Consider the following 27,737-nt stretch of genomic DNA (forward strand, 5'->3'; position numbering starts at 1 on the left):
TGAGGGCAGCAGATACTTGCTTGCTGAATTATTATCAATTGTGCAATTCTGTATCTTTTAAGTGGAGCACATAGGCCACTTACATTCAATGTTAGTATTGAGATGTGAGGTACTGTTCCATTCATCCTGCTATTTGTTGCCTGAATACCTTGATTTTATATATTTATTTATTGTATTTTTGTTTTATAGGTCCTGTGAGTTTCATGCTTAAAGAGGTTCTGTTCTGATGTGTTTCCAGGATTTGTTTCAAGATTTGGAGCTCCTTTTAGCTGTTATTGTAGTGCTGGCTTGGTAGTGACAAATTCTCTCAGCATTTGTTTTTCTGAAAAAGACTGTTATCTTTCCTTTATTTATGAACTTTAGTTTTGCTGGATACAAAATTCTTGGCTGATAATTTTTTTTTAAGGAGGCTGCAGATAGGTATGCATGCTCATTTGAGGTGTTCTTCCCTTATTGAAGATTGCTAAAATCACATGTGTTGAAAAGCATTTGGGATAATTTACTTAATTGATGAGTGCTTATTTATTTTTGCATTAATTTGATACCATGTACAAACAATATATAAACATAGGTATGGACATACGCATATATGTGATACAACATAGATCATATACATGTGCACATAAAGATAGAGGGAGACAGAAATAGTTTAGATTTTTTATTTTAAGACTTTATTCATGGAACCCATAACACTCACTATTAAAAAAAAGTTGGATTTAAATTGTGTTTTTGTAAATAGAAAAAGTTAGCATTTATCTGAGGAAGCCCTTGGTGAGTTTTAGAGAAAGTAGGTAGTAAATTCACATCTCAGAGCACACACACACAGAGAGAGAGAGAGAGAGAGAGAGAGAGAGAAGGAATTTGGGTGTGTTCAAGGAAGATTAAAAATAGATGCCAAGGTAACACAAAAATGATAGAAATTTATAACAGGATTTTATAAGGAGACCAATTTTATTTGCATACATAGCTTTTATTTTGGTCTCTGTTTTCCAACTGTACTCCAGGAAACACACTACACAGGCTCCCTTCTTAAGTGCTGGTGGGCCACTGCACATGCAGACAGCCCCACTTTACGGGAAGAATCAGGGGAGAAGAAATGCAGACCCCAGAATTATGCCAACATAGAAAAGCCTAAGTCAAAAGTCAAACCACACACTTGAAATCTCATTGCCTGTTCAGCCCTGTTTTAAGTGTACTTTACTTTCTTTAATTTCTGCTCTAAAGCTTTTAAATAAACTTTCACTGTTGCTCTAAAACTTGCCTCAGTCTTTTCTTCTGTCTTATGACTCTTAGTTGAATTCTTTCTTCTGAAGAAGCAAGAATTGAGGCTGCTGCAGACTTCTACAGGTTTGCTGCCATTAATATACTTTAGTGCCATTCTACATGATAGAATATATATATATTCTTATATTTATACGTATATATAAAATATATGTATTCATAGAGGCCTTGAATCTACATTCTTACTGCACTTTATGTAAACAATCCAGGTATAAGACTAAAACTTATTTTGGAAATACATTGGTCCCATATGATTTCCATTTCATAAAAATGGGAGACAGGAGGGGGAAAATTATTTTTCAGAAGAAAGCAACAGAACAACGCTTATTAAATTTTAGATCTGTTCATTTTTTTTGAATTTTTTTATTTACCTACAATTTATACTGAATCCTAAATCTTTTCCTGGCTACAAATTTCAAAACTAATGGTTTGAGAATTTTCTTCCATTTTTCTTCCATTTCGGTATATTATAAAGTAAAGCTGTGCTTTTTAAATTTTTATGATATTTATTTTTTTATTACACTTTTAAGTTCTGGGATACATGTGCAGAACCTGCAGGTTTGTTACATAGGTATACACGTGCCATGGTGTTTTGCTGCACCCATTAACCCATCATCTACATTAGATATTTCTGCTAATGCCTTCCCTCCCCTAGTCCCCCACCCCTCAACAGGCCCCAGTGTGTGATGTTCCCCTCCATGTGTCCATGTGTTGTCATTGTTCAACTCCCACTTATGAGTTAGAACATGCGGTGTTTGGTTTTCTGTTCCTGTGTTAGTTTGCTGAGAATGGCGGTTTCCAGTTTCATCCATGTCCCTATGAAGGACATGAACTCATCCTTTTTTATGGCTGCATCGAATTCCATGGTGTATATGTACCACATTTTCTTTATCCAGTCTATCATTGATAGGCATTTGGGTTGGTTCCAAATCTTTCCTATTGTGAATATTGCCACAATAAACATATGTGTGCATGTGTCTTTATAGTAGAATAATCTATAATCCTTTGGGTATATACCCAGTAATGGGATTACTGGATCAAATGGTATTTCTTTTTCTAGATCCTTAAGGAATCGCCACACTGTCTTCCACAATGGTTGAACTAATTTACAATCCCACCAACAGTGTAAAAGCATTCCTATTTCTCCACATCCTCTCCGGCATCTGTTGTTTCCTGACCTTTTAATGATCGCCATTCTAACTGGCATGAGATGGTATCTCATTGTGGTTTTGATTCGCATGTCTCTAATGACCAGTGATAATGAGCTTTTTTTCATATGTTTGTTGGTCACAGAAATGTCTTATTTTGAGAAGTGTCTGTTCATGTACTTTGCACACTTTTTGATGGGATCGTTTGTTTTTTTCTTGTAAATTTGTTTAAGTTTCTTGTAGATTCTGGATATTAGCCTTTTGTCAGTTGCATAGATTAACCCTTGCAAGCTGAAACTAGATGACTTATGTAAACTTTTGGAGAAATCATAGCAACTTATATACAAACAACCTTTTTGCCTGCTGATGTGTGGACTAGAGAAAATGTACACATGAACACTGGATTCAGACTGCAATTCAGAGAAATGTGTCAGATTACCACTGCAACTGGAAGGTGCTTCAGAAACTCTAGAAAGCCTAGTCTATAGACTGCTCCAGACATTACAGGTGAGCCAACATACAACTGAAAGCGTTAGAGCATTGTTTACCAAACAAATTGCTCTAATTGAAGGAGCAGTTGTGTGACTTTAATAAGGTTCCAGGATTATACTGTCCCTTTGTTGCTGTGACTTCCCTTTGCCCTTTTCTGATTTGTCTTTATCCCCTTTTCCATGGGACATGACTTCTTAAGAATCACTACATCCTAGTGATGTAGGATCAGATGAAACATAGAGTCGCAAAGTCATGTCTTCTACAATGCTTTCTCTGAAAGCTTTTGAAGAATCGGGGGGCCAGGTGTGCTGGCATAGGCCTGTAATTCTAGCACTTTGAGAGCCCAAGGCAGGAGCATCACTTGAAACCAGGAGTTTAAGACCAGCCTGAGCAACAAAGGGAGATCACGTCTCTATAAATCATAAAATAAATCAAATTAGCCAGGTGCAGTGGTGCATGCCTATAGTCTCAGATACTTGGGAGGCTAAGGTGGGAGGACCGCTTCAGGCTAGGAGTTCAAGGCTGTGGTAAGTACACTCCAGTCTGTGTGACCGAGCAAGGTTGTGTCTCTAAAAGAAAAAAAAAAAAAGAAAAGAAAAAGAACGGGGTAAACAGGAAAGCCAAAGATCTCGGGCATCTCCAGATGATTGCCTGAACAAATTGTTTTTTCTTGGCTTCAAAATCTTTCAAGATGTATAGATGTATATTTCTTTGTAAAAGAAAGACATGCCAATTGTAACTTTAAGTGAGCAATCAAAATCTAGCTCCTAAAGCTGAAGTATTTTAACTCTCATTCTGATAGTTTATTTTCTGAGGCACAGAAGAAAGACAAGATTAGATCAATTGTTTTTCTGCCCACTCCATCTTTTCCTACCTGTCTTCTCCCCTTTAATCAAATGTATAACTACTAAGCCTCCTGAAACCTCTTCAGAGAAAACACAAGCCACGGAGGTTTTTTGCAACTCCTGTTTTCCCAGGGTGCACCGTCAAGCTCTGGCTCAATGAAACTCAATTGGTCAAGACCCTTGCCTCAGTCAGTCATTCTGGATAACCACCATGAGTCCTGCAAAGCCCTTCAGTAATCTATCGCCTGCCTAGGTGATGTGTACCCAGGTGAGTCAGGTCTTCATCAGTCAAACACTCGTCTTCCTTTTCTGTCTTTCCCATCCCTACCACTCAGTGCTGTGTGCTCTGATCTGACCCCAGCTCCCAGGTTGTTTGTATTGGTCTAAGAAAGCAAGACCAGGAGGGGCAGGTTAGGAAGGATGTAGGAGGCCAACAGCCATGGAAACTGGCAGATGGGGCTGTCATTGCTCAAAGCCACACACCCTGGGTGCATTTTATGAATTTTTCTGGATTCAGAATCTTTTCCCTGTGTGCCTATCTAGAAACTCACCCTCCTCCTACTTTCTTCTCATTACACTTTCTGTTTCTAGTGCACTCGTTTGTGGCCAGAGAATGGCCATGCAAATAGTTGACAATAGAATAAAGATGACTTTTTGTGAGACTTGGAAGCTGGCCTTTCTTTTTTCCAAAAGAGATTGAGGTTTCTAAAAGCTAACTTTTATGCAGGGCTGTGTAGTTGTGAGTGTAGTTTTAGGGAACAGGTGCATAAGTGAAGGGTGAGACAGAAAACAAAAAGATGGCTGTTTGTCATACCCTGAAAGTAGATGGGGAAAAAATCATTTTTGAAGGTGGATGTCATTCAGGAGACCTTGTACATCTTAGAGTATCCTCTTACCAGATGAAGTGGAGGATGAGGTTGAATTATGGAGTTAGGTGACAGTGGGCACATCCTTCTCTGCCTCAGTTTTTTTTAACCTGTAAAAATGGGGAGGATAACACTCAGGATTTTTGGTGAGGACTGCAGTTACCTGGAAATCACTTAGGATAGTGATTGGTGCATAGTGAGTGCTGCATCAGTGTGAGCTATTATAATCATGGGAATAGACAAAGGTGCCACCCTGGCCATCCAGAGTGGGGAGGTGTTTTCCGGTCGGGGTCCAGGCAGGCCAGCTGGAGATGAATCTGATTAGTGGGGAAGCTTAACTTCCAGGAGTGGAGGAATTTAGGAGGAGTAAACAGAATGCACAACATTCTGGAAACATTCCTTTGCCCAACAGTAGGAATACTCAGAGTGGGTGTGGCTTCCGTGGCAATCATTATCTCCTGGGAATCTAAGAATGTGTCCTAGAGTCAAATGGCTTTGATGTAAGCCAAACTTAGAAATGGGCTTCAGGGCTGCCTTGCACATAGCATCCATTCATCTTGAAAAAGGAAAGCACTCATCTTGCTAAAGGAATTCCCTCTTCTGGCCCAGGCCATTATTTTTGTTTTTGTACTATCCTAATTTTTAAGGTGTAAGGAGAAAGACCGAAGAATAAAATAATGAAGTACATGTATGAAATAACAGGGTAGAATTGAGACTGGTACGTGTAAGTTAAGAGAAATTGTGTATAAATTTTGTGTGAACATAAAAAGATTTTTGTTGCAAACAGACCTCTCCATACAAATAATACCCATTGCCTTGAGTGGATAGCAGACCACATCACAAGAACATTCCAGCAGAGTCATGAGAGAATGGGTAGTGTGGCTTCTTTAATTGGCAGGTTAGACTGAGTAAGTTAGTGAAGAGAAAGGAGTTGAAGGAGAAGATGGGTGAGGGCAAGAAAAATGGGAAGGGGAAAGGAAAGGACCGAAAGGAATGTTTACCAAGAGCTCATCAGGAACCAGGCTCTGTGACTAATGTCTTACACATGTTAATTGACTCTTCCACTGTCATTTTCTGATGCAGTAAGAGTCAGCCTTACACTGCAGATGAGGAAAGAGGCTGAGGAGGTCAAATGAGTGGCCCGGGGTCATCCAGCCACTTCATAGCAGAGCTAGTGTGTTTCACTGTGGTTTGCGCAGACAGAAAAGTGAGACATGGAAGGAAGGCAAAACATTTTTGTTGTGAGTGATGTTTATGAAGGTGACCTGTATGAGACATAATAATGGCCTCTTAAAAATGTCCACATCCGGGCCGGGCGCCGGGGCACACACCTGTAATCCCAGCACTTTGGGAGGCCAAGACGGGCAGATTACGAGGCTCTCTGCAGGGGGAAGCACATCACGTGCTGTTGGCTCCTTCTGGCAGCCCAACCTGGCATTTGTCTTCACACAATCCTGCATGCAGTTTTGTATTTACAATAATCAGGGGCATTTCATCTTTCAATCCGTGGCAATAGTTTCAGGGGGTCTCCCTACATCTCCCCCTTTTCTCTGATTTAAATGAACCATAACAATCATAGCTTGGCACTGATCACGATTGGATTGAAGAATATTTTTTCCAATTTTACACATGAACAATAAACCAATAGCACAAATTATATACAGAACAAATTAATGATAGTGGATCCTCCCAAAGATTTTACCAGTGAATGGGGTTGAGATTAGATAACCCCTGAGAGATACCTTCTAAAACTTTAGCACTCGGTAAAGCAGTTAAGTGTGCTTGAGAGGCCTCAAAAATCTGTTCTTTTAGCTTGCTTATGTCTAAACTTAAATTATCTTCACTTCCTTGTAAATGGCATTTTACTGATTCCCAACTGTGAACAGACTCATTATACTGGAGCGGAATTATAAAAAAATCAGAAGTATTCCAATCACGTTGCATTTGTAATCTATGTTCTAAACTCATAATTCTATCTCCCATCCATATAACAGAAGCACATCATGCGCTGTAGGCTCATTCTGGCAGCCCAAGCTGGCATTGTCTTTACACAATCCTGCATGCAATTTTGTATTTACAATAATCAGGAGCATTGCAACTTTTATTCTGTAGCAATAGTTTCAGGGGGTCTCCCTACAGGACTACAGGTGCGCGCCACCATGCCTGGCTAGTTTTTGCATTTTTAGTACCGACAGGGTTTCACCATATCGAGCAGTCTGGTCTCGAACTCCTGACCTTGTGATCTGCCTGCCTTGGCCTCCCAAAGTGCTGGGATTACAGATGTGAGCCACCGCGTCCGGCTCATAAATCACACATTTCTTTGAGATTTTGTAATTCCAGCCCAAGAGAAACCATTTGATATTTGAAGAATGGCTGCACACAAATAAAAACATCTGTGGATTGCACCACACGAGGGAGACTACCAGTATGACTATCAGGAGGAAAATATCAAGAGTTTGGAATATGCACCTTAGGCAAGATGCAAACCAACTACAATAGGATAGATCAAAGAAGAAGCCAGAAGAGTCTAGTCATTTTAACCAGGCAGCACATTTATTGATTTTTGCAACCGAGTCTCTATAATACCCGTTGTATTTATCCATGTGCAACAAGAAATGTCAGAAACTGCACAGGCTCCCCCCTGTTCAGCTGGTAGAGAGCAATTCAATTATCTAGCATTGCATGTCTATGTTAAATTAAAACAGGGAGTGAGAATAGGCAAGTATAGAAGTGGAAGCCTAAAAAAAATCCATACATTTGAGGAAAAAGTTGTGTTATAGATGCAGCTAATGTCAGCCTTTGGGTGGATTAAAGGATATCTTGTTATGTAAAAATGTGTGGGCCGGGTGCGGTGGCTCATACCTGTAATCCCAGCACTTTGGGAGGCTGAGGCGTGCGGATCACCTGAGGTTGGGAGTTTGAGACCAGCCTGACCATCATGGAGAAACCCTGTCTCTACTGAAAATACAAAATTAGTGGGCGTGGTGGTGCATGCCTGCAATCCCAGCTACTCGGGAGGCTCAAGCAGGAGGATCACTTGAACCCAGGAGGCAGAGGTTGCGGTGAGCCAAGATTGTGCCATTGCACTCCAGCATGGGCAACAAGAGGGAAACTCCATCTTATAAAAATAAAAGTGTGGTTGACATGATATATCTGACACTGTTAACTTACTCTCAGAAGCTACTTCTTGTGAAATCCTAAGTACAGCATTATTCTGGGAAGCAAAGGAGACAGGCATAAGCAAGGACAAATTAAGAGAGGTAAGAGTCTCATCATGATTGATAGTCTTGTTCTGACATCTTGAGAAAAGCTGTCCACAGTGTAAAGTCATCAACTTGTCGTGGTTTGCAGTTTGAGTGTCTCTAAGTTATGGTGTTGAACATTTGATGAGCTCTTAGCGGCCCACACCTCAGATACAAGGGTTTTCCCATGAAATTTACATAGAGTTGTCCACCTCCAGCTTACATGGCTTGAGGAACAGAGCCGCTCTTGTTCTTAATGATTTCACTGGAGAAAATTGAATTGGAAGAACTAAAAGAATTCAGGGTCCAGTCCAGTCTACCAGTGGATTATAAATACTCAAAGATAATGAACAGTGGTTCAATCTGGTAACAGGTGTACTACAGTTTTTCTTTTCAACATAGTTTTTCTCTCTATAGGAGTCTCTATATTTACCAAAGATAATTCCAGTAGGATGAATTTGTTTGCAAAATAGGGTGAGTCTCGCCGAACTTACCCAGATTTTTTACCTAAGTGCGGCAAGAGTAGCAGTGGGCCATAGGGGCTGTTTTTAAACTTTGCTTTGCTAGAAGTTTTTAATAAGAATCTCAGATTAAACTTCCAAAAACCTCTTGAGACTAGGAAGCCAAACCAAGGCCAACTTCAGACTTTGACTGCATTCCCTATGGGTTTATTCTATGTATATTCTCAAATATAACATCCCAGTCAAAGCCTTGGTAATATAACCAATGTTTTCAAATGTGTCCTGTTATAAAGAGAGCAGATTCTTACTGAACTTGTGCAAATAACTTTATTACCATAAACCTGTGAATACTCATGAATAGTTTCCCAATTCTAGGGCACTCAGAGAGCAAAAGCAAATGTTTCGATTTTTGTTTACAAAAGTATGCTTTACCAATTGCTCAAGAAAAAAAATTCATAAATCTGGAGAATAAAACATTCAAAGAATCAGCACATTTTCAAATAGAAAATTATGAAAACATTATTCTTTTGATTATTTCATCCAATAAAATTGAGCTTTTTCTTCTTTGTCTTGAATTTCATGAAGGTATCAGTCTGTTCATTAAAATTTTGAACGTTCTTAGTCCAGTGGTATGATCTTGAAGTTATCAGAAACTTGTATTCAAGAGTCCTTGTCAGAGTCTTTTCCATAAATCTCCTTGAAGAAAAAGCAATTTTTGACTGTAGCTGATTGTAAATACTTTGAGGACGAATCAAAGCAACTGTCTGGGAAGGACAATGTTTTAAAATGACTATGGTTATAAATCTAATGAGAATTTATTATGGTAAAGACACAGCTCACATAGAAATCTAGTTACTTCTGTGGCATATGACACTGTGATAACATATTTGATTTCCAGAATTTTCATATAATATTTAAAATACTCATTCAAACAATTTTTTTTGAGATGGAGTCTCACCCTGTCACCCAGGCTGGAGTGCAGTGGGGTGGTCTTAGTTCACTGTAAGCTCCACCTCCCGGGTTCATGCCATTCTCCTGCCTCAGCCTCCTGAATAGCTGGGACTACAGGTGCCTGCCACCACGCCTGGCTAATTTTGTTTTTGCATTTTTAGTAGAGATGGGGTTTCACCATGTTAGCCAGGATGGTCTCGATCTCCTGACCTTGTGACCCACCCACCTCGGCCCCCCAAAGTGCTGGGATTACAGGCGTGAGCCATCGCGCCCAACCTAGAACACTCATATTAACATTCCCATAAATATTATTTAGAGAAGGTTTAGCATCACTTATCACTTACTTGAAAATGCTTTCTATATAATTTAACATATCAAATAAGGTGGCTTTTCCATTCAGCTTCTGTTTCTCAACTGGATTACTGAGTTCTTGGTGTAGCCCATTTATCAATAGGGCCAAAAAGTATAGTCTTATATATGTTGAAAAATTCCTTAGGTAATTCCGGTACTTCTAGCTGAAAATCATTGATTTAGTTTTAAGTTCTACCTATTACAACAAGAGTTCTCTGTACTTGTTACATGTTAGTAGTGTCAGGGAAGATTTAAAAACTACCAATGCCTGGGTCCCTCTCCAGACCTTTAAACTGGAACTAATGGGTGGGGCTTGAGCATCACTTTTAAAAAGGTTTTCCAGTGATTCCAATGTGTAGCTCTATTTCCCATCAGATTTCTCTGATTTCTTGTGGCATTCAATTTTTTCTATTTTGGTATCATGATTATTTTCAGGTCTCATTTCCTGTCTTAGGCTTTACGTCTCCTGGGGTAGGGACCTTGCCTTCTTCATTTATGTATCTTTTTTAAACACATGAACTGGTCATCCGGAAAAGATCTCAACCACACATAGGTTGTGTTCTGAGTCTCAGGTTCACATGTTAATCCTAAAGTCTTTGTTCTCCACGAGGTCAGATGTTGCTTGCGATGAAGGGTGTGGTTAAGTCTGCAATGCAGATGCTGGAGGGGATTTCACTCTGTTTTTAGACATAGCATTGGAACTAAGAATTTTATGTCTGTATGGGTGAAGGGGCAGGGACGTGTAGGAAGACAGTTCTAATTAGCATGGAGGAATTATACTAGGAAGTAGAAGTAAAGGAAGTGAGAAGGCTTAGTAAACAGAAGAAATGTGAACTTATCAAATAGGCTAGAGTAGACCCCTGGAGATTCTTGATTAAGTGAATTAACTAGATTTTAGAAAGGTAATGAGGCAGTCATATGCAAGGAAGGTTTCAAAGTCTGGAGAAAAGAAATCAAGCAATACTTTGAGAAGTGGTTGAGCTTTATGGGAATGGAGAGAATTACACTATTGAGAGATGTTAAAAATAATGAAGAGGGTTCCACCATGTGAAATTGTGTTTCTCATTTGAATCTGAGAAACAAATGAGCAGAGGCTGGAGATAATTATGTCTAAAAGACAGTAGGGTACAGGAAGCATAAAGGCCAGGGAGAAAGGGAACTGCAGGAATTAGTGCTGAGAAGCAGGAGTTTAGTGGAGGTAGGAGGAGATCCAGTCCCAGATACAAATAAGTCTTTTCCCTCTCCCAAGCATGGCAGTGAGCCCTGCAGGAACCAGGATAAGAGAAAAGGCCATCATACCTGCCAGTCTTCCTGAAATACAGAAATGACATCACGGCTGCTAAAATGGATTAAGGCCAGGAAGAAGTCCTGCTCTTGAATGAGCTGTCATGGAAAGAAAAGAAAAGAAAAGAAGGAATGAAGGTGATGTTGTTTTACATAGGGGAGCCTCAGGAACAAGCATGTAACATGAGGTACTCTAGAATTGTTTCTTCAAGGGCTACATTATTTCTGTTGGAAAATTGATGGGAGATGATGATATTCTTGCAGTCTTTTTTCCCTCTCACCATGTTTCTAGGTTGGTGATCAGTCCTTTGTCAATTCTCTACTGCACTCAGATATTTTGGAAGGCTTTCGGATGTGAGAAAGGCTGATTGCTATTTTCTATGTCATTAGAACTTGCCATCTTTGCACCTTTTAATGGTTGCCTCTTTCTCTCAGTGTCTCTGTTGTGGCAGACCCTGCCCGGTCTCCATGGCAAGGACCTGATTGACAGAAGGCCCAGGTCAGTGCATTTCAAATTCACCACCTCCTTTGCACAGAAAGCTTCTTTCCCACAGGCTCCCAGCAAGGGTGTGAAAGCAAGCCTAGTTCTCTGAGGCTCTCTTTGACTCTAATGGGTGACTGGTTGGAGGACTCCCCATCAGCCTTGCAAAAACTCTTAGAACTGCATTGGTACCTAAAACTTCTTTCTCTTTCTTTTTCATAGGATTCAGCTCTGCATAGTGGTCTGTGGGTTCTCCTATACTACCTTCATGCCTGCCCCACATTCCCTCACAGGTGTCTTCCCTGATCAATTATCTTGTATGTCTAATCCCATCTTGGGTGCATCCCAGTTGGTAAAAACTAACATACCAGGCTTGATTCTTTGCACTTAGCTTTTTATCTTTCTCTCCCACAAGCAGTCAGTAACCATGTCCTAGTGTTTTCTGTGTTACCTCTTTTTCCATATACATACGGAAAAAGGTAGGTACAGTTGAGGGGCACTTCCTATGTGCCAGGCCATTTGCTAAATACTTTACCTGTATCTCATTTAATCCACACAATAACCCTGTCAGGTAGACATTATTTCCATTTTGCCGATGAAAAGACAGAAGCTTAGAGTGGTGTAAAAACTTTCCTGGTGTCATATGGCTAGTGGCAGGTGGATCTGAGATTTGATTCTAGGACTATTTGACCTCAAGGCTAATGATGATGGTAGTAATATAGCAGCTGACATTGGATCCTCTGTGTGTGGCATCTTGTTTCATTGACGCATTAAACCTTTAAAACAATGGTATGAAGAAAGCACTCTCATTGCAATTTTCAGGTGAGGAATCAGAGTTTCAGAGAAGCTGAGTCTTGTGCAAGAAATGTATAACTGTAAACTCTTACATTAAAAAAGAAGAAAGATCTCAGGTCAAGAACCTACTTTAATATTTCAGGATATGAAAGAAGAAGAAACTAATCCCAAGCACAGTGAATGAGGGAAATAATAAGGATTAGAGTGGATATACATAAAATAGAGAATGGAAAAAGAATAGAGGAAATTAATGAAACCAGAAGTTTGATTCTTCAAAATAAAATCAACAAAATTGACAACCATTATCCAGATTGACTAAGAAAAAAAGAGAAAAGTTTAAAATTACTAAAATCAGAAATGAAAATGGACTCTGAGCATGGTGGGTCATGTTTTAATCCTAGCACTTTGGGGGTCACAGCAGAAGGATTTCTTGAGACCAGGTGTTTGGAGCAGCATAGGTAACTTGGGGAGACCCTGTCTCTACAAAAAAATAAAAAACGAATTAGCTGGGCATGGTGGCAGGCACCTGTTGTTCTAGCATCTTGGGAGGTTGAAGAAGGAGAATTGCCTGAGCCCAGGAAGTTGAAGCTGCAGTGAGCCATAATCACACCACTGAATTCCATCCTGGGCTGGCCTACAGAGTGAGAGCCTGTCTCTCTCTCTTCAAAAAAAAAAAAAAAAAAAAAAAAGAGAAATGGAGAAATTACTACCATTTCTAATAAAATAATGATTATGAAAGTACTATAATTTTATGCCAATAAATTGGATAAAGTAGATGAAGTAGACAAACTCTTAGAAACAAACAAAATATGAATAGAACTATAATCAGTAATAAGATTGAATCAATAAAAGCATTTGATGAAATGAAATTCAATATTTTTTCATAATAAAAACATTCTAAGAATGGAGGAAACCAACTCAATATAAAGGCAATATGAGAAAAACCCAATGCTAACATCATACTCAACGGAGAAAGACTGAAAGCTTTCCCTGTATGAGCAGGAACAAGACAAGGATGCCTGCTTTTGACAATTTTATTGAACATAGTATTGAAAGGTCTAGTCAGAAAAATTAGGCAAAAATTTAAAAAAAGACATTCAAATTGGAAGGAAGAAGTAAAATTATTTCTGTTGACAGATAACTTGAACTTATATGTAGAAAATCCTAAAGATGGAACAAACCTATTAGAATTAATAAATAAATTCAGTAATGTTACACAATACATAATCAACATTCAAACATCAGTTGTATTTCAATACACTAACCATGAACATCCTGAAGGGAAATTAAGAAAAAAAATTTCAATTTACATTAACATCAAAAAGAATAAAATATTTAGGAATAAGTTTAACCAAAGAGGTGAAATGATTATACCTGGAATCTACAAAATATTGCTGAAAGAAATGAAAGACGACATCAATAAATTGAAAGACATTTTGTTTTCATGAATTGGAAGACTCAATATTGTTAGGAGGACAGTGCTACCCAAAGTGAGCTGCAGATTCAATACAATTCCTATCAGAATCTCAGTGACATTTTTGCAGAAAAAGAAAAATCTGTCCTAAAATTTATATTGAATCTCATGACTCTAAATAGACACACAGCTTTGAAGAGGAAGAATGAAGCTGGAGGACTCACACTTCCTGATTTCAGCATTTGCTACAAAGCCCCAGTAATCAATAGAGTGTGGTACTGGCATAAAGGAGGACATAGAAATTAATGAAATATAATAGCCCAGAAAGAAATGCTTGCATATATGGCCAAATGATTTTCATCGAGTGTGCCAAGATCATTCAATGGGGAAGGGACAGTGTTATCACCAAATCATATTGGGAAAGCTGGATATCCAAGGGCAAGAAGAGTGGAACCTTTACCTAACACCATGTAAAAAATTAACCCACAATAGATCAAAGATCTAAATGTAAGAGCAAAAACCATACAACTCTTAGAAGAAAAGCTTCATGATACTGGATTTCACAATGATTTCTTGGTTGTAACAACAAAATGGATAAATTGGACTTCACAAAAATCAAAACCTTTTCTATATCGAAGAACATTATCAAGAAAGTAAAAAGGCAACCCATGCAATGATAAAAATATTTGCAAATTATATGTGTGATAAGAAATTAATTTCCACAATACATGAAAGTCTACAAGTCAACAACAGCAAACCTCCAAAAACCCAATTAAAAAATGAACAAAGGATTAAAATAGAGTTTTCTCCAAGGAAGATATACAAACTATCCAATAAGCCCAGGCAAAGTTCCTTGGGATCATGAATACTAAGAGATATGCAAATCAAAACCACAGTGTTATACCACCTCACACACTTTAGGATGGCTTTGATAAACAACAACGACAGCAACACAAAACAACAGGTGTTTTCAAGTAGATGGAAAAATTGGAGCTCTAGTGCATTGCTGATGGGAATGGGAAATGTTATAGCCACTGGAAAAAGTGGTGTCTCTGTTTGTCAAAAAATTAAACAATAAATTATCATTTGATCCAGCAATTCCACTTCTGGACATACTCCCCATAGAATTGAAAGAAATTTGATCAAATATTTGTACGCTGATGTTCAGAGAAGCATTACTCACAATAGCCAAAAAATGGAAACAACTGAAAAGTCCATTGAAAGATATGTGGGTGGGCAAATGAGGTGTATCTATACATTGAAATGTTATTCAACCTTAACAAGGAATAAAATTCCAACACATCCTTCAAAATGGATGAACCTTGAAGATATTATGCTAACTGAAATTAGCCAGACACAAAAGGATAATTATTATAAAATTCCATTTATAAACGATAGTTAGAATAGTCAGCTACATAGAGACAGAAAGTAGAATGGTGGGTGCTAAGGGTTAGGTGGAGAAGGAGTGAGAGATACTGTTTATTGGGTACAGAGGTTTAATATGGTAAGAGGAAAAAGTTCTGGAAATGGATAGTGTGATGGTTACACAACACTAAATTGCACACTTAGAAATAGTTAATGGTTAGCCTTATATTAGATATATATAAAGTGTCTGGTAGTCTTACCCTCTCTATAATTACACACTTTTTGGCACTGCCCCTTTCCTGCCATGCAGAGCACCAGGGGTGAATCTCCCTATTTCTCTAGCTCTGCATCATTCACTGTCCTCCGTACTGTGTCCCACGTGCTGTGCCCACAGCCTCATACAGCCGGTGACTTCAGAGCCAGGATGCAGCTCAGGAGTCTGCCCTGAGGCTCCCTCTCTTCTTATTTCCCTACAGCCTGGCCGGGGGAGGCTTGTCTTCAACTGGCAGCTCAATTTAGCCAAATTCAGGACAGGCCACCAGGGCTCTTTCTGCACACATGCTGGTCCCTCCCCAGGTGGAGTCAGGCATGGCCAGTCACCAGAGGAGCCCGGAGCAGAGCAGGAAGCAGAGTCTGAGCTGCTCGTTCCTCACCCAAGGGGCTTCCTCCTCTCATTTGTGGGAAAAGCGTGAGCTTGTTTCAATGCTTCAGATGTTCCTTGTAGCTCATGGAATAGGTACAAGCTAACAAAGACGTGGCAGAAGGGGATGTGTTGGTGACAGCGAGAAGCAACTTGATCTTGAGGACTCTCCTTCTTGTCCCTCTGTGAAGCCTCTTCTACCACATAGGGCTCAGGGCTGATAAAGCCCCCTCCCTACCTTTCTCAGGCCAGACACAAGGTCAGCCATGAGAAAACAGAAAAACAAGGAGAAGAGTCTGTAGAGACAAATTGGGAGGGTTCAGGAGGAGAATTTCGGATTTGCTTGTGCCCATGGGACACAGGCTGGGAATAAAAATGTTTTCCTGACTCTTCTCTGAAAGCCAGATAGACTCCACCTAAAACCCTATTGCCAAGGATGCTGGGATCCACTTACCAGTGACTTTGACTCTCATGGATATGGAGTTTCTCCCGCCAGTGGCTGAGTTACGAACAGAGCAAACATAGAGCCCGCTATGCTTTATAGTAACTTTGCTGATAAAGAGATTCTGTCCTGATTGCTGAAACTTCCCATTAATTGTCCAAGAATACTCCGCCGGTGGGTTAGAGTCCGCAAAGCAGGACAAGTAGAGGTGTTCTCCTATATGGTAATGGGCGAGTGAAGGATGAATGCTGGGGATGTCTGGACCATCTGGAGCAAAGAGAATAAAGCCACAGGTGATGTCATCCGAGGGAAGGGGATGTTCCTGGTCTCTTAAAGGGACACAGTGACCCTCTGAGCCAAGACACACCCTCAAGTCCCAGCCAAACCCCTTCTATGTTCACTGAGCTGAAGCCTGAGGTATTCACCTGTTTCTCCCATCACAAGCTGTGGGTCCCAAGTCTCCCATGACAAGAGCGTCCCCTCCCCTTATATTCTTGGTTAAGGCTGTGACTACCCAGGTTTTCCCAGGGCAGGGAGTCATGGCCAGCTCGGATGTCCAGAAGCAAAATTGTCTATACTTGGACCGGTGGGAGACTGAGAGGCCTGGCTTCTGGTCGTTTGGATTTAAGCTTGTGTCCTGGCCCACAGAGGAACAAAAGATACTCCCAGAGGACATTCACGGTGATTGGGTCACTGCGGAAGCCACCATATCGGTCCCGTATTTCACATCGATAGGGTCCTGTTTCATTTCTCGTGACACTGGGTAGAATGAGGATGCTGTTTTCAATGGGTCGCTTTACCCTGGGACTGACCGGGAGGCTTTGACCACTTAGCCACCACCTGTAGGTGTAGTTCTCACTCTGAGGTTCACAGGTGAAGGCTAAGACATCCTTATTCTCCCTGGGGTTTAAGTTGTTGATGGTGATGTAGGGCTTGGGTGGCTTCGCTGTGTGGATGACAGAGAGAAGATTGTCCTGTGTGGCACCTTTGATTCCTCCACAGGCATCCTTCAATCAGAGTGGCATCTCCCACCTCTCAGCCCACCCAAGTCCTTGAAAGCCAATAGCTGGTGCGTGTGTCACAAGACAGATCCATGATTATCTAAGGGCTCAAAGACTGTGAGGTAGCCTGCTCTGTCTTAGGGAAGCACAGACTTTCTCAAGTGTCAGTTGAGAAGCAGTGTTGGGTCATGGAAAGACACGTCAGTGGGAGTCACAGCCCCTGGTACCCCTCCCAGTCCCTCCTTCATCAGTTGACTGGCTGGCTCACCTTGGGTTCCTTACCTGGAATGTGCAACTTCTGGGCCCCTTCCAAATTCCATCCTACTTTTTCCCCCTAGATGTGATTTCTCTGCAGCTTCCATTTCCAAGGACATTTTAGAGATGAGTAATAATGGGACTTCCCATTGTCCTGAAACCCTGAAGATACTGAGCAGCCTGGCCTGGGACTGGATGTTTCAGCAGAAATAACACAGGGGAGACCAGAGTCAAGCCTGGAGGTCAGTTCAGTCATCAGGCAGTGGAGGCACAATGTGGGGCAGTTTTTTGCAGGTGTTTCATGATGAGTTACTTGAACCAGTGACTCTAAAGATAGAGCAGAGTGCAAGGAATGATCTAGAAAGAGTGAAGGGGACAGGCAAGAGCTGGTGGCTTTGGAGCAGAACCATGTTCCCTGTCCTGGGTTCTTTAAGTTTCCCGTCGTTCTGCAGAGGGCAGGTGAGGACCATGTGGATCTTTCCAGAAATACATGTGGACATTTGCAAATGCAGGACTGACTGGTGGACAGGGTGGGAATGAACTGCTGGAAATCTGGTCCTCATGGGCCGTGTGTGTTTGATGGATATGAGACAAACTTGGAGAGAAGTTTTGCAAATATTTTCTTTCATTGGACATTCTACTCTCTGATTCCATGGGTTCGACTACCCTAGGGACGTCATGTAAGTGGATTCCATAGTGAATATGAGAAGAGACTGCTGGTTGCCAGGAGCTGGGAGTGGGGAGAATCAGAAGTTGTTCATGGCTGTGCAGTTTCAGTTATGCAAGGTTGGGAGGTTCTAGAGATCTGCTGTACAGCTTGATGCCTATAGTTCACACAGATTGAGTATTTCTTCTGCATAAGACTTAGGACAAAAAGTGTTTTGGATTTCTGACATTTTTTGATTCTGAAATATTTGTCATATACTTACTGGTTTAGCATCCCAAATCTGAAAGATTCAAAATCTAGAATGCTTCAGTGAGCGTTTCTTTTCAGCATCAGATTAGCAGGCAATAGTGGGAGGTGATAAGCCAAATATATTCTTGCTCTTTTTTTTCTTTCACCACGTTTCTAGCTTGGTGATTAGTTTTCGGTCAATTCCGTACTGGTCATGCTGCACTCGTATATTTTTGAAGGCTTTGGGATGTGAGAAAGGCTGATTGCTATTTTCTATGTCAACAGAACTTTCCGCCTTTTCGTAGTTGCATCTTTTTCTCAGTGTTTCTCTTGTGGCAGTCATTAATAAGAGCCTGTCAGGTCAGATTTGGACAGAGTTTTCTAATTCTGCAAAAAAAGTTACTGGGATTCTGGCAGGAGTTGCACTGAATTTGCAACTCACTTTGGGTATTATTGTCTTTCTCACAATATTGACTCTTCCAATCCATGAAAATGAAATGTCTTTCCATATATTGATATCGTCTTTAATTTCTTTCAGCAATGTTTTGTAGTTTTCAGGGATAATCATTTGACCTTTTTGGTTAAACTTATTCCAAAATATTTTATTCCTTTTGATGTTAATGTGAATTGAAATTCTTTCCTTAATTTCCTTTCAGATTGTTCACTGTTAGTGTATAGTCTAAAGAATGATCTAGAAAGAGTGAAGGGGACAGGCAAAAGCTGGTGGTTTTGGAGCAGAAACATATTCCCTGTCCTGGGTTTTTGATTTTCCTTCTCCCTTTGTAGAGAGCAGGTGGCTTTTCCCTGATAGTTATATAGACTGCACTGGAAAACATACTGCCAATGCTCCAGGGATCCACTTACCAGGGACTAAGATCCTGTTGATTATGAGATTTGTTCTACCAGTGGCTGAGTTATGGATGAAACAGACATAGACCCCTCTGTATGTTTTAGTGATTTGGGGGATAAAGAACACTTGTGCTGATTGCTGGAACTTCCCATCAATCAGCCAAGAATGCTCTGCCAGTGGGTGAGAGTCTGTGCGGCAGGAAAGCTTGGGGACTTCCCCTGTATGGTAATAGGTGTATGAGGAAGAAATGGTGGGGGCATCCAGACCATCTGGAGCAAAGAGAATAAAGTCAGAGGTGATATTGTCAGAGGGAAGGGAAAATCCTGGTCTGTGGAAGGGCCACAGTGACCCTGTGAGCCAAGTCGCAGCACTGAAGTCCCAGCCAAATCGCCGCTGTGTTCACTGATCTGGAGCCTGAGACATTCACCTGTTTCTCCCATCACAAGCTGTGGAGCCTGAGTCTCCATGACAGGAGCAGCCTCTTTTCTCCTATTGTTGATCAAGCCTAGGCCTACTCTGGTTTGCCTGGGGCAGAAAGTCATGGCCAGCTTTGATGTCCAGGGGTAAAGGTCTCTGTACTTGGACCTGAGAGGGACTGAGAGGCCTGGCCTCTGACCATGTGTATTTGGGATGGCAGCCTGGCTCCCAGAGGAACAGAAGATACTCACAGAGGACATTCAGGGTGACTGGGTCACTGCGGCTGGCGCTCACTGGGTTCCGTATTTCACATTCATAGGGTCCTGCCATATCCCTTGTGACACCAAATATAATGAGGGTCCTGTTACTTCTGGACAGCTGCAACCTGTAAGTCATAGGGAGGCTCTGACCATTCATCCACCACAGGTAGCTTGCGTCCGGAGTCTCAGGATCACAGGTTAATCTGACAGTCTCTGTGGCCTCGCTGGGGTTTAAGTTGCTGCTAGATATGGAGGGCTTGGGAGTCTCCACTGTGCAGAAAACAGAGAGAAGATTGCCCTGTGTGGCACCTTTGCTTCCTCCAAAGGCATTTTTTAATCAGAGTTGGCATTTCCCACCTCTCAGCCCACCCAAGTCCTTAAAAGCCCATGGCAGGTGTGTGTTTTACAAGACAGATGCATGACAATCTGAGGACTCAGAGATCGTGAGGCTGCCTGCTTTATGGGGCAGAAGTATAGACTTTCTTAAGTGTGAATTGAGCAGCAGCATTGGGTCATGGAAAGACAAAGGACCAGCAGTCACAGCCCCTGGTGCCTCTGTGAGTCCCTCCGTCTCCAACTGCCTGCCTGGCCCACCTTGTGATCCTCACTTGGAGCATGCAGTTCTGGAATCTTCCTACTTCCTTCCTTACTTTGCCCCCCGAGGTATGTTTTCTCTGCAGCTTCCCTTTCCAAGGACATCCTAGAGATGGATGATGGAACTTCCCATTGTCCTTAAACCCTTCAGGTACTGGAAAGCCTGGCCTGGGACTGGGTACTTCAGCAGAAATAACACAAGGGAGACCAGAGTCATGCCTGGAGGTCAGTTCAGTCATCAGGCAGTGGAGCCACAAGGTGAGGCAGTTTTCCCAGGTGTCTCATAGTGACTTACTTGAGCCAGTGACCTCTAAAGATAGAGGAGAGTCCAAGGAATGCCTTACAAAGAGTGAAGGGAACAGACAAGAGCTGATAGCTTTGGACCAAGACCATGTTCCCAGTTCTGGGTCCATGATGCTCCCTTCCTCCTGTAGAGGGCAGGTGAGGACCATGTGGATCTTTCTAGAAATACATGAGGATGTTTGCAAATGCAGAACTGAGTGGTGGAAAGGGCGAACGTGAACTGATGATGGAAGTCTGGCCCTCATGGACCATATGTGTTTGGTGGGTATTAGACCAATATTTGGGAAGAAGTCTTGCAGGTACTTTCTCTCATCAGACATTCTACTCTCTGATTCTGAGTTTGACTCCTCTATGTACCTCATATCAGTGGATTCCAGAGTGAATCAGAGAGTAGAATAGAAGTCTCCAGGAGCTGGGATCAGGGGAATAGGGCATTGTTCCGTGGGTGTGCGGTTTCAGTTATGCAGGATGAGGAGGTTCTAGAGATTTCCTGTACAGCCTCATGCCTATAGTTCATACAGATAAGGTGCTCCTTATTCAGAAAGATTCAAACCAAGTGTTTTGGATTTCTACTGTTTTTTTTTTGAATATTTGCAGTATATGTACTGGTGTATAATCCCAAATCTGAAAAATTAAAAATCCAAAATGCACCAGTGAGCACTTCTTTTTAGCATCACATCAGTGGTCAGAAATGTTGGGTTTTGGAGCATTTCAGATTTTGGATTTCTGGATTTGGGATGCTCAACTTGTAATATTGGAATTTTCCCATAAAAAATTGTCCGGTGTTTAGACCTCATGTTATGTTCTGAGTCTAGTAACAACAAAAAAAAATTTAGAGGAAACATTAAAATGTTTTCACAAGTGGAAATTTTTACTGATGGTCCAAATATCTAAGATCAATTGCTGGTAGTAGTATTTCTCTTGAGACCAAAATAAGGTTGAGGTGTGCCATGAATTCCAGCAGGATCACATGATGCTCAAAGAAAGATGCCAAAGGTGATTTGAAATTAGCAACTCCTTAGGTAGAGAGAGTCCCACTAAAAGGACAGAACTGCTCAGTGCGTCAATTACATAAAGGGAGGAATGATGCCAAATTAAAAGAAGCGATGTGTGTTATGTTAGTAAATATAGAAAGAACTCCCTGCTTCTAATTTCTGTGCAGAGTTAGGAAAAATGGGGAGGACCCCAAAACAGGTATGTGAAATGCTTTCTTCATTTTCTCTTAAGCTCAGGATACACCCCTAGAGTTTAAGTTTGTGTGAATTAGGAAGAGTCTAAGTGAGATGCCAATGGCTCGTGTGTCTCCCCACACGAACTCCAAGTTATGAAAACGACATCAGCATGAGGAAACAGTTGTATGTGGCACAGGCAGTAAAACCATCAGATAGCGCCCACCTGGCCACCTCCAACTGGCCCCCAAAACCACCAGTATTCCCATTACGTGTATGTTACAGCCTTTGTAGTTGTCCCACAACTACAAAATTTAAAAATTGCTATTGTCAAAACAAAATATTAAATATGATGTTGAATACGTTGTTCCACTTTTTTTTCCCCACTCTTTTTGAAATTTCTTGTTTCAGTTTTGGAAGTTTCTATTGACACATCCTCAAGCTAGGGATTCTTTCCTCAGCTGTGTGTAGTCTACCAGTAAGCATCAAATGCATTCTTCATTTCTCTAACAGCAATTTTTTTTTTCTGAGACAGAGTCTCGCTCTGTCGCCCAGGCTGGAGTGCAGTGGCATGATCTCAGCTCACTGCAAGCTCCGCCTCCCGGGTTCACGCCATTCTCCTGCCTCGGCCTCCCAAGTAGCTGGGATTACAGGCACCCGCCACCACACCTGGCTAATTTTCTGTATTTTTAGTAGAGATGGGGTTTCACCATGTTAGCCAGGATGGTCTCTGTCTCCTGACCTTGTGCCCGCCTCAGCCTCTGAATGTGCTGGGATTATAGGGGTGAGCCACTGTGCCCAGCCATCTCTGAGGGATTTTAGCGAGTTGTTGACTTTTGAGTTTGTTCAGCTTTTTACTTAGTGTTAGAACCGAGTGAAAAATTTCGAGCTTGTTATATGCCTGACAGGAAGCCAGAAGTCTCTAGGAAGTGACCAGAGAATGTGAGCTCCATAGCATGTTGAAGATGGAGTCACGAGTGAAACGGGTGAAATGAGCCCATGGGCTTTAGGGACTGCAGGCCTGTCCAGCCTCTGACACCTTGGTGAGTCAGTGCAAAGATTACAACAGTGACAGCAAACTATCATGGCTGACTCCATCTGGCATCTAGTCTCAGGCTGGCTGTCCTCACTCATTCCTGGGCATAGGCCAGGCTAACCTTGGGAGGAATTTAGTTTATGGTTTAACTTTGAAGCAAGAATGAGTATAGTTCCTCCATAAAACTAACACCCTTACTTTGCCCAGGGACTGCCTTTGTAAAACTAGTGAAAGACCATGAGATTAAGATGATAGGAGGGAACTGAATTCTGCTAAAATGTAGGCACAGTTTCTATAATCCCTGACTGCTCAAATGTCATTTGGCCAGAGTTTACAAAATTTGTAACTAATTGCTCCTGTAGATAACATCACTATTGTAGAACGTGAGATTGGTCTTTTGAGATGTTTCTCATTCTTTTGCATTCTGGCAACCGGCTGACCTCATCCATACCTATGACTAATGGCTCAGCCAGTCATGTGGTCCCTACCTAGAGGCGGATTCAAGCACAAACAGATCATTTCCCTCCGCCCGCATGGTTCCATCATCAAACAATCAGCAGTACTCATTTTTTAGTCCTGTGACCCTGAAACTATCCTTGAAAATCTCTAACCTGCGATCCACCGGGGAGGCTGATTTGTGTAATAATAAACCACCGTCCTCCTGTTTGGCAGTCTTGGAGTCGTTAAACTCTTTCCTTACTACAAATCACCATTTCAATAAAATTTTTTTTTCTTTTTTGTGCAGGAGGCCAGAAGAACTTGTCGGCAATTCTAAGAGTGGATGGAGGAACTGCCTATCCCTGTCCCATGGTCTTGTCCACAGGTCAGCATCACAAAGGGAAAGAGCCCTGGATGGGAATACAGTGGAAACTCATTCTCTTAGTGACCTGGGGACATTGGCTCGAGATGAAGCCTGGCAGGAGTGGCAACTCCAGTGATTTCTGCACCTTTCCTATTTTCTGGGAGGTGGGCAGGCCACAGTGTTAGCGGGAAGGGAACAGAACAGCCAGCCTAGTTAGAGGGAGTGTCTGCGGAAGGCCTAGGGGTGGAGGAAGAAGCTGTGCAGGACAGGGCTTGCCAGTCAGAATGAAGTGGGAGGAAGATGAGGGACACGGAGAAGCAGAGAGAGGCAGAGACACCATGGCAGTGAGCAGTGAGGGCTACACTGACTTCAGAGACCCCAGGGACCAGGTGCCCCGAGTTCCACAGTCCAGGACCAAGGAGCCCTGAGAACCCTCCGGTGGCCAAAGAGCTTCAGAGTTACACGAGGTGGGGTGGCTTTAGGGGCAAGAGGTAGTGGGGGGATAAAACATGGGTGTCAGCCTCTGAAGGACAAGGGACAGGTGTGGCTAGAATCTCCTAGGATTCTGCGTCCAAGATCCAGTCTCTAAAGAGGTTTTGGATCATTCATTTCTTTATTCGACTCCTTCATTTGTTATGTGAGAGCTCCTGAGTGTGTCTCTCTCGCTGGGCCTGTGCTAGTGTAGGGTGTGAGTGCGGAAAGAAAACAAGGTCCTCTCCTTGATCCTCTCATAACAGTGACATGGACACTTTGGGAAACACAGGATTTCAGGTTCAGTGATGGGGGTGAAGATCTGAGGGGGAGGCCTGGACAGTTTTTTTGCACTGACTCTGACGGTTGAGGCAGGTGATTTAGTTCTGGGGTACAGACTAATAGCTGACCATTTTCTCTCACTCCTCTGAGGTTTGGATGCCTAAGAAGAGAGGATTTGGCCCAATAAATGACTACGGGGTCTTTGTAACCCACTAAGCCCTCACTTCTGGTGGAGGAGAGGATGGGCCTGTGGCTGCAGACAGACCTCATGTGACCCTGATCTCCCCTTTGTGTTTGTGTGACTCTGGCTGAGTGAATGTGCCTTCCTGTGCCTCAGTTTTCTCTCAATCAAATAAGCTAAATGGCAAGTGGACTGTGGCTTTTCATGCTATCTGTGAATAAATTTTAAATTATTCACAGTCACCTGACCTAATGCTTGGCACAGTAGAGGTGTTCACACAAACAGCATTTAGTATTAATTTGCTTCCATGAGAAAGCACCTTTAGGTCTGATCCCTGTGGACAAGCTGCTACCAGGTACATCTTCTCTCTCTGTTTCTGCTTCTGGGGACATTAGACTTTCTATGGACTGTCCTAAGCCTCCCAAGGCAGTTGGCTGATGGTCTACAAAGATTGTCTTTCTGTCCTCTCCACTCTGAGTCTCAGGTGAAGAAAGGTCTGTCCTTGCCCAGATGAGGCTCTGAGGGCTGAGCCCTGGCTGGTGAGCAGCTCCAGGAGACACCGTCCTCAGACAGCTGGTAAATCCTTGGTCCCAGTAAGCCCTGCCCAAGAATCCACAACCCAGCCCTGGCACAGGCTCCTCAGCTTTATCTGGAGTAAGGATTTAGGGACAGGGGTCTGGGGTTGAGGCTTCTAGGGCTGAGCTTCTCTGAGAGTATCTCAGGGGGACCCTCAGGCCAAGCTCTACTCAGTTCTCCAGGGTCTTTCTCAGGGTGAAATTTATGAAGAGGGCATGAGGAGCTTGGCTGAGACTGATCTCCTGCTGCTGAGTCCCCCCATCAGACTGTCCTTCCTCTGCAGCAAGTGTCTGCGGGGTCTGGATGTGGGAAAGGAATTCTGATCTGTTGAAATTTGTCTCCTCTGTGTATGTCCTGCACTAAATGCCCAAACCCCAGCATGGGACGTAATGCAGAGAGGGACACAGGCACAGTCTCGGCCTGACAATCCTGTGTGTGTGAAGTAGAACTGACCCCTGCCCCCCAACACCCAGGGATCATGTGGAATCACTCACGGTATAAGGTGATGGTGAAATTTCCAGTTGCTCCTCTAGTCTCATCACCTCGCTTTATGATGTGTAAGGTGTAGGGTCCTGTGTCCTCCCGCGTGACATTCTGGATCAGCAGGGATGCGTTGGAATATACTGTTTCTCGTCCAGTGTATGCAGGCCCAGATATAATTATGTCATTGTCTACTACATATGATGTAATGTAATGGTAGAGGTCCGTCATTTGCCCTTTGTACCAGGTGTAGCCAGTAAGATTCTGGGGCAAATTGTGGACAAGTAGAAGAACGTCCTTCCCCTCGGAAAGTTTGGGTGGCTGGGCTTCAATAGTGACTTGGGCAGTGGTGGGCGGGTTCCAGAAGTTTAAAAGTGATGCTAGGAGGTAGAGAGAGCATCAGTTAATATTGAGACCTATGTATTGGGGTGAAAAGGTGGGGCCCTGGGTCGTGAGACGGTCTCTTCAATCCTCAGCCTTGAAGACACGGACACACACACACACACAAACACAGACATGCGCACAATAAGGGCATGTGTGTTTGTGTTTGTATGCGTGTGTGTCCTACTGTCCTACTAGGGCAAGGTCAGCAGCATGACCCCCATTCCTTCAACACTTCTGACCTTGGCATTTTTCTGTTTGGAATCCTCTTCCCTAGGGATCCGCATGGCCCACTCCACAGTGCCCTCAGGTCTTGCTCACATCAGGGCATCCTTAGACTTCTTTCCTGACACCTCCTTCAGAGACCCTGGGTCTTCCCTTTCTGACCTTTCCCTGCTCTGCTCCCTCCAGAGTTCTTGTCAACACCCGACCTCACATTCTTGATCTCTTTGCATCTGTGTCTTCCTCCCCATGACAGCGTGAGCTCCATGAGGACAGGGACTTTTGTGATCTTGGTTGCATCTCAGTGCCTGGAACAGGCTGCAGACTCCTGTAGATGTGAGAGTTCTCAGGGCCCACCACGCCCTGGGTTTTTTTTTTTTTTTTACCCCAATTGTTGAGGTTTTTTGCTGAGGACAGTGTTTCATGCCCTGCTTATATTTTTATTTGAAGTGTCATCTGATATAGTTGTTATTATCATTTTTCAAAATGTGGTGGCCCGTGATGATTAATCAGGAAAACAGAACACTTAAGATTTTCCTACCTCTTACCAATTCCGGCTCAATGTGGCTTTCCTGTTTTGACCCCTGTCCCTCTCTGGCGTATTTTCCCCTATCCAGGCTCCAACAGAGCCTTCTTTACTTTTTTTCCCTTTTTTTTTTGAGATGGAGTCTCGTACTGTCGCCCAGGCTGGCGTGCAGTGGCGCGATCTCGGCTCTCTGCAACTTCTGCCTCCTGGGTTCACGTGATTCTCCTGCCTCAGCCTCCCGAGTAGCTAGGATTACAGGGGCACACCAGCATACCTGGTTAATTTTTTGTATTTTTAGTAGAGACAGGCCTTCACTGTGTTGGCCAGACTGATCTTGAACTCCTGATCTTGTGATCCACCCACCTCAGCCTCTCAAAGTGCTGGCTTCTTTTATTTTTTAGAACCCCATCCTCTCCAGGAGACCCCATCCAGTGACTCTGCTTCCTCCTCCTGTCCTCTCCCAGGAAGTTCTCTCCTCACCTGTGAGCAGGAGCCCCTTCCAGGTGATGTGCTGTGTGGATGGAGGGGCTGAGAGGGACCCCATGGTCTCTGCTGCCTGCGTGTTCTCCTCTGTGGAGATGAGCCTAGGATCCAGAAGCTTCCTGAGCACGGCTGTCAGCTGTGCTGTCCTTCCTCCTTCTGTGCTGAGCCTCTTCCCAGGGCAGGAGCACTTCTCAAGCTCATGGGCGGGGTCAGGCCCAGGACACCTCTCTGTCCCCTCCTCTCTCAGTCCTGCCTCCTGGTCCCTCCTTCTGTTTTTCCTTTTGTCTGTGTTTCAGGTCCCTGGGAATTGTGGAGGCCTCTGCCTTTTTCAGTAGTGATTCTTTCACCAAACCTCAACACACACTTTGTTCAGACACACACACACACAAACACACAGAAGAGACACACACAGACCCACACAGCCACACACATACCCTGCACAGTCCTGGGCCTCAGCCACCTGCTGTCCCCTTGGCTCTGGATCGGGGTGCACAT

The 27,737-nt window shown here is 42.8% G+C and overlaps 1 protein-coding gene across 2 annotated transcripts; it reads right to left on the bottom strand.

Annotated features, from left to right (window-relative positions):
- Positions 1-12,609: 12,609 nt before the first annotated feature.
- Positions 12,610-27,486, bottom strand: LOC100580716 (putative pregnancy-specific beta-1-glycoprotein 7). 2 transcript variants are annotated; one of them, XM_030797132.1, is made up of 6 exons: positions 27,240-27,486; positions 25,645-26,010; positions 19,728-20,006; positions 16,705-17,004; positions 16,071-16,325; positions 12,610-12,677 (listed from the first exon to the last, which is right to left on the bottom strand). In XM_030797132.1, exons 1-6 carry the CDS (start codon positions 27,301-27,303, stop codon positions 12,610-12,612), a joined length of 1,332 nt encoding a protein of 443 aa, XP_030652992.1. In that variant the 5' UTR covers positions 27,304-27,486. The 2 variants fall into 2 exon arrangements, with proteins under 2 accessions (XP_030652992.1, XP_030652993.1); XM_030797133.1 differs by lacking the exons at positions 12,610-12,677; positions 25,645-26,010 and having other exon boundaries at positions 15,929-16,325.
- Positions 27,487-27,737: the final 251 nt, after the last annotated feature.

The sequence above is a fragment of the Nomascus leucogenys genome, chromosome 17 (assembly GCF_006542625.1).
Source record: "Nomascus leucogenys isolate Asia chromosome 17, Asia_NLE_v1, whole genome shotgun sequence".
Lineage (NCBI taxonomy): Eukaryota > Metazoa > Chordata > Mammalia > Primates > Hylobatidae > Nomascus > Nomascus leucogenys.

Bases quoted from the DNA above. Each gene is read 5' to 3' on its own strand.
- LOC100580716 (XM_030797132.1), bottom strand. From the start codon at position 27,303: ATGGGGTCCCTCTCAGCCCCTCCATCCACACAGCACATCACCTGGAAG. The intron at 26,011-27,239 runs GTGAGGAGAGAA...TCTACCTCCTAG, and splicing joins GAAGGGGCTCCTGCTCACAG to CATCACTTTTAAACTTCTGG. The intron at 12,678-16,070 runs GTAAGTGGATCC...ATTTTTTTGTAG, and splicing joins CATGAGAGTCAAAGTCACTG to AGACAGGGTCTCCCCAAGTT.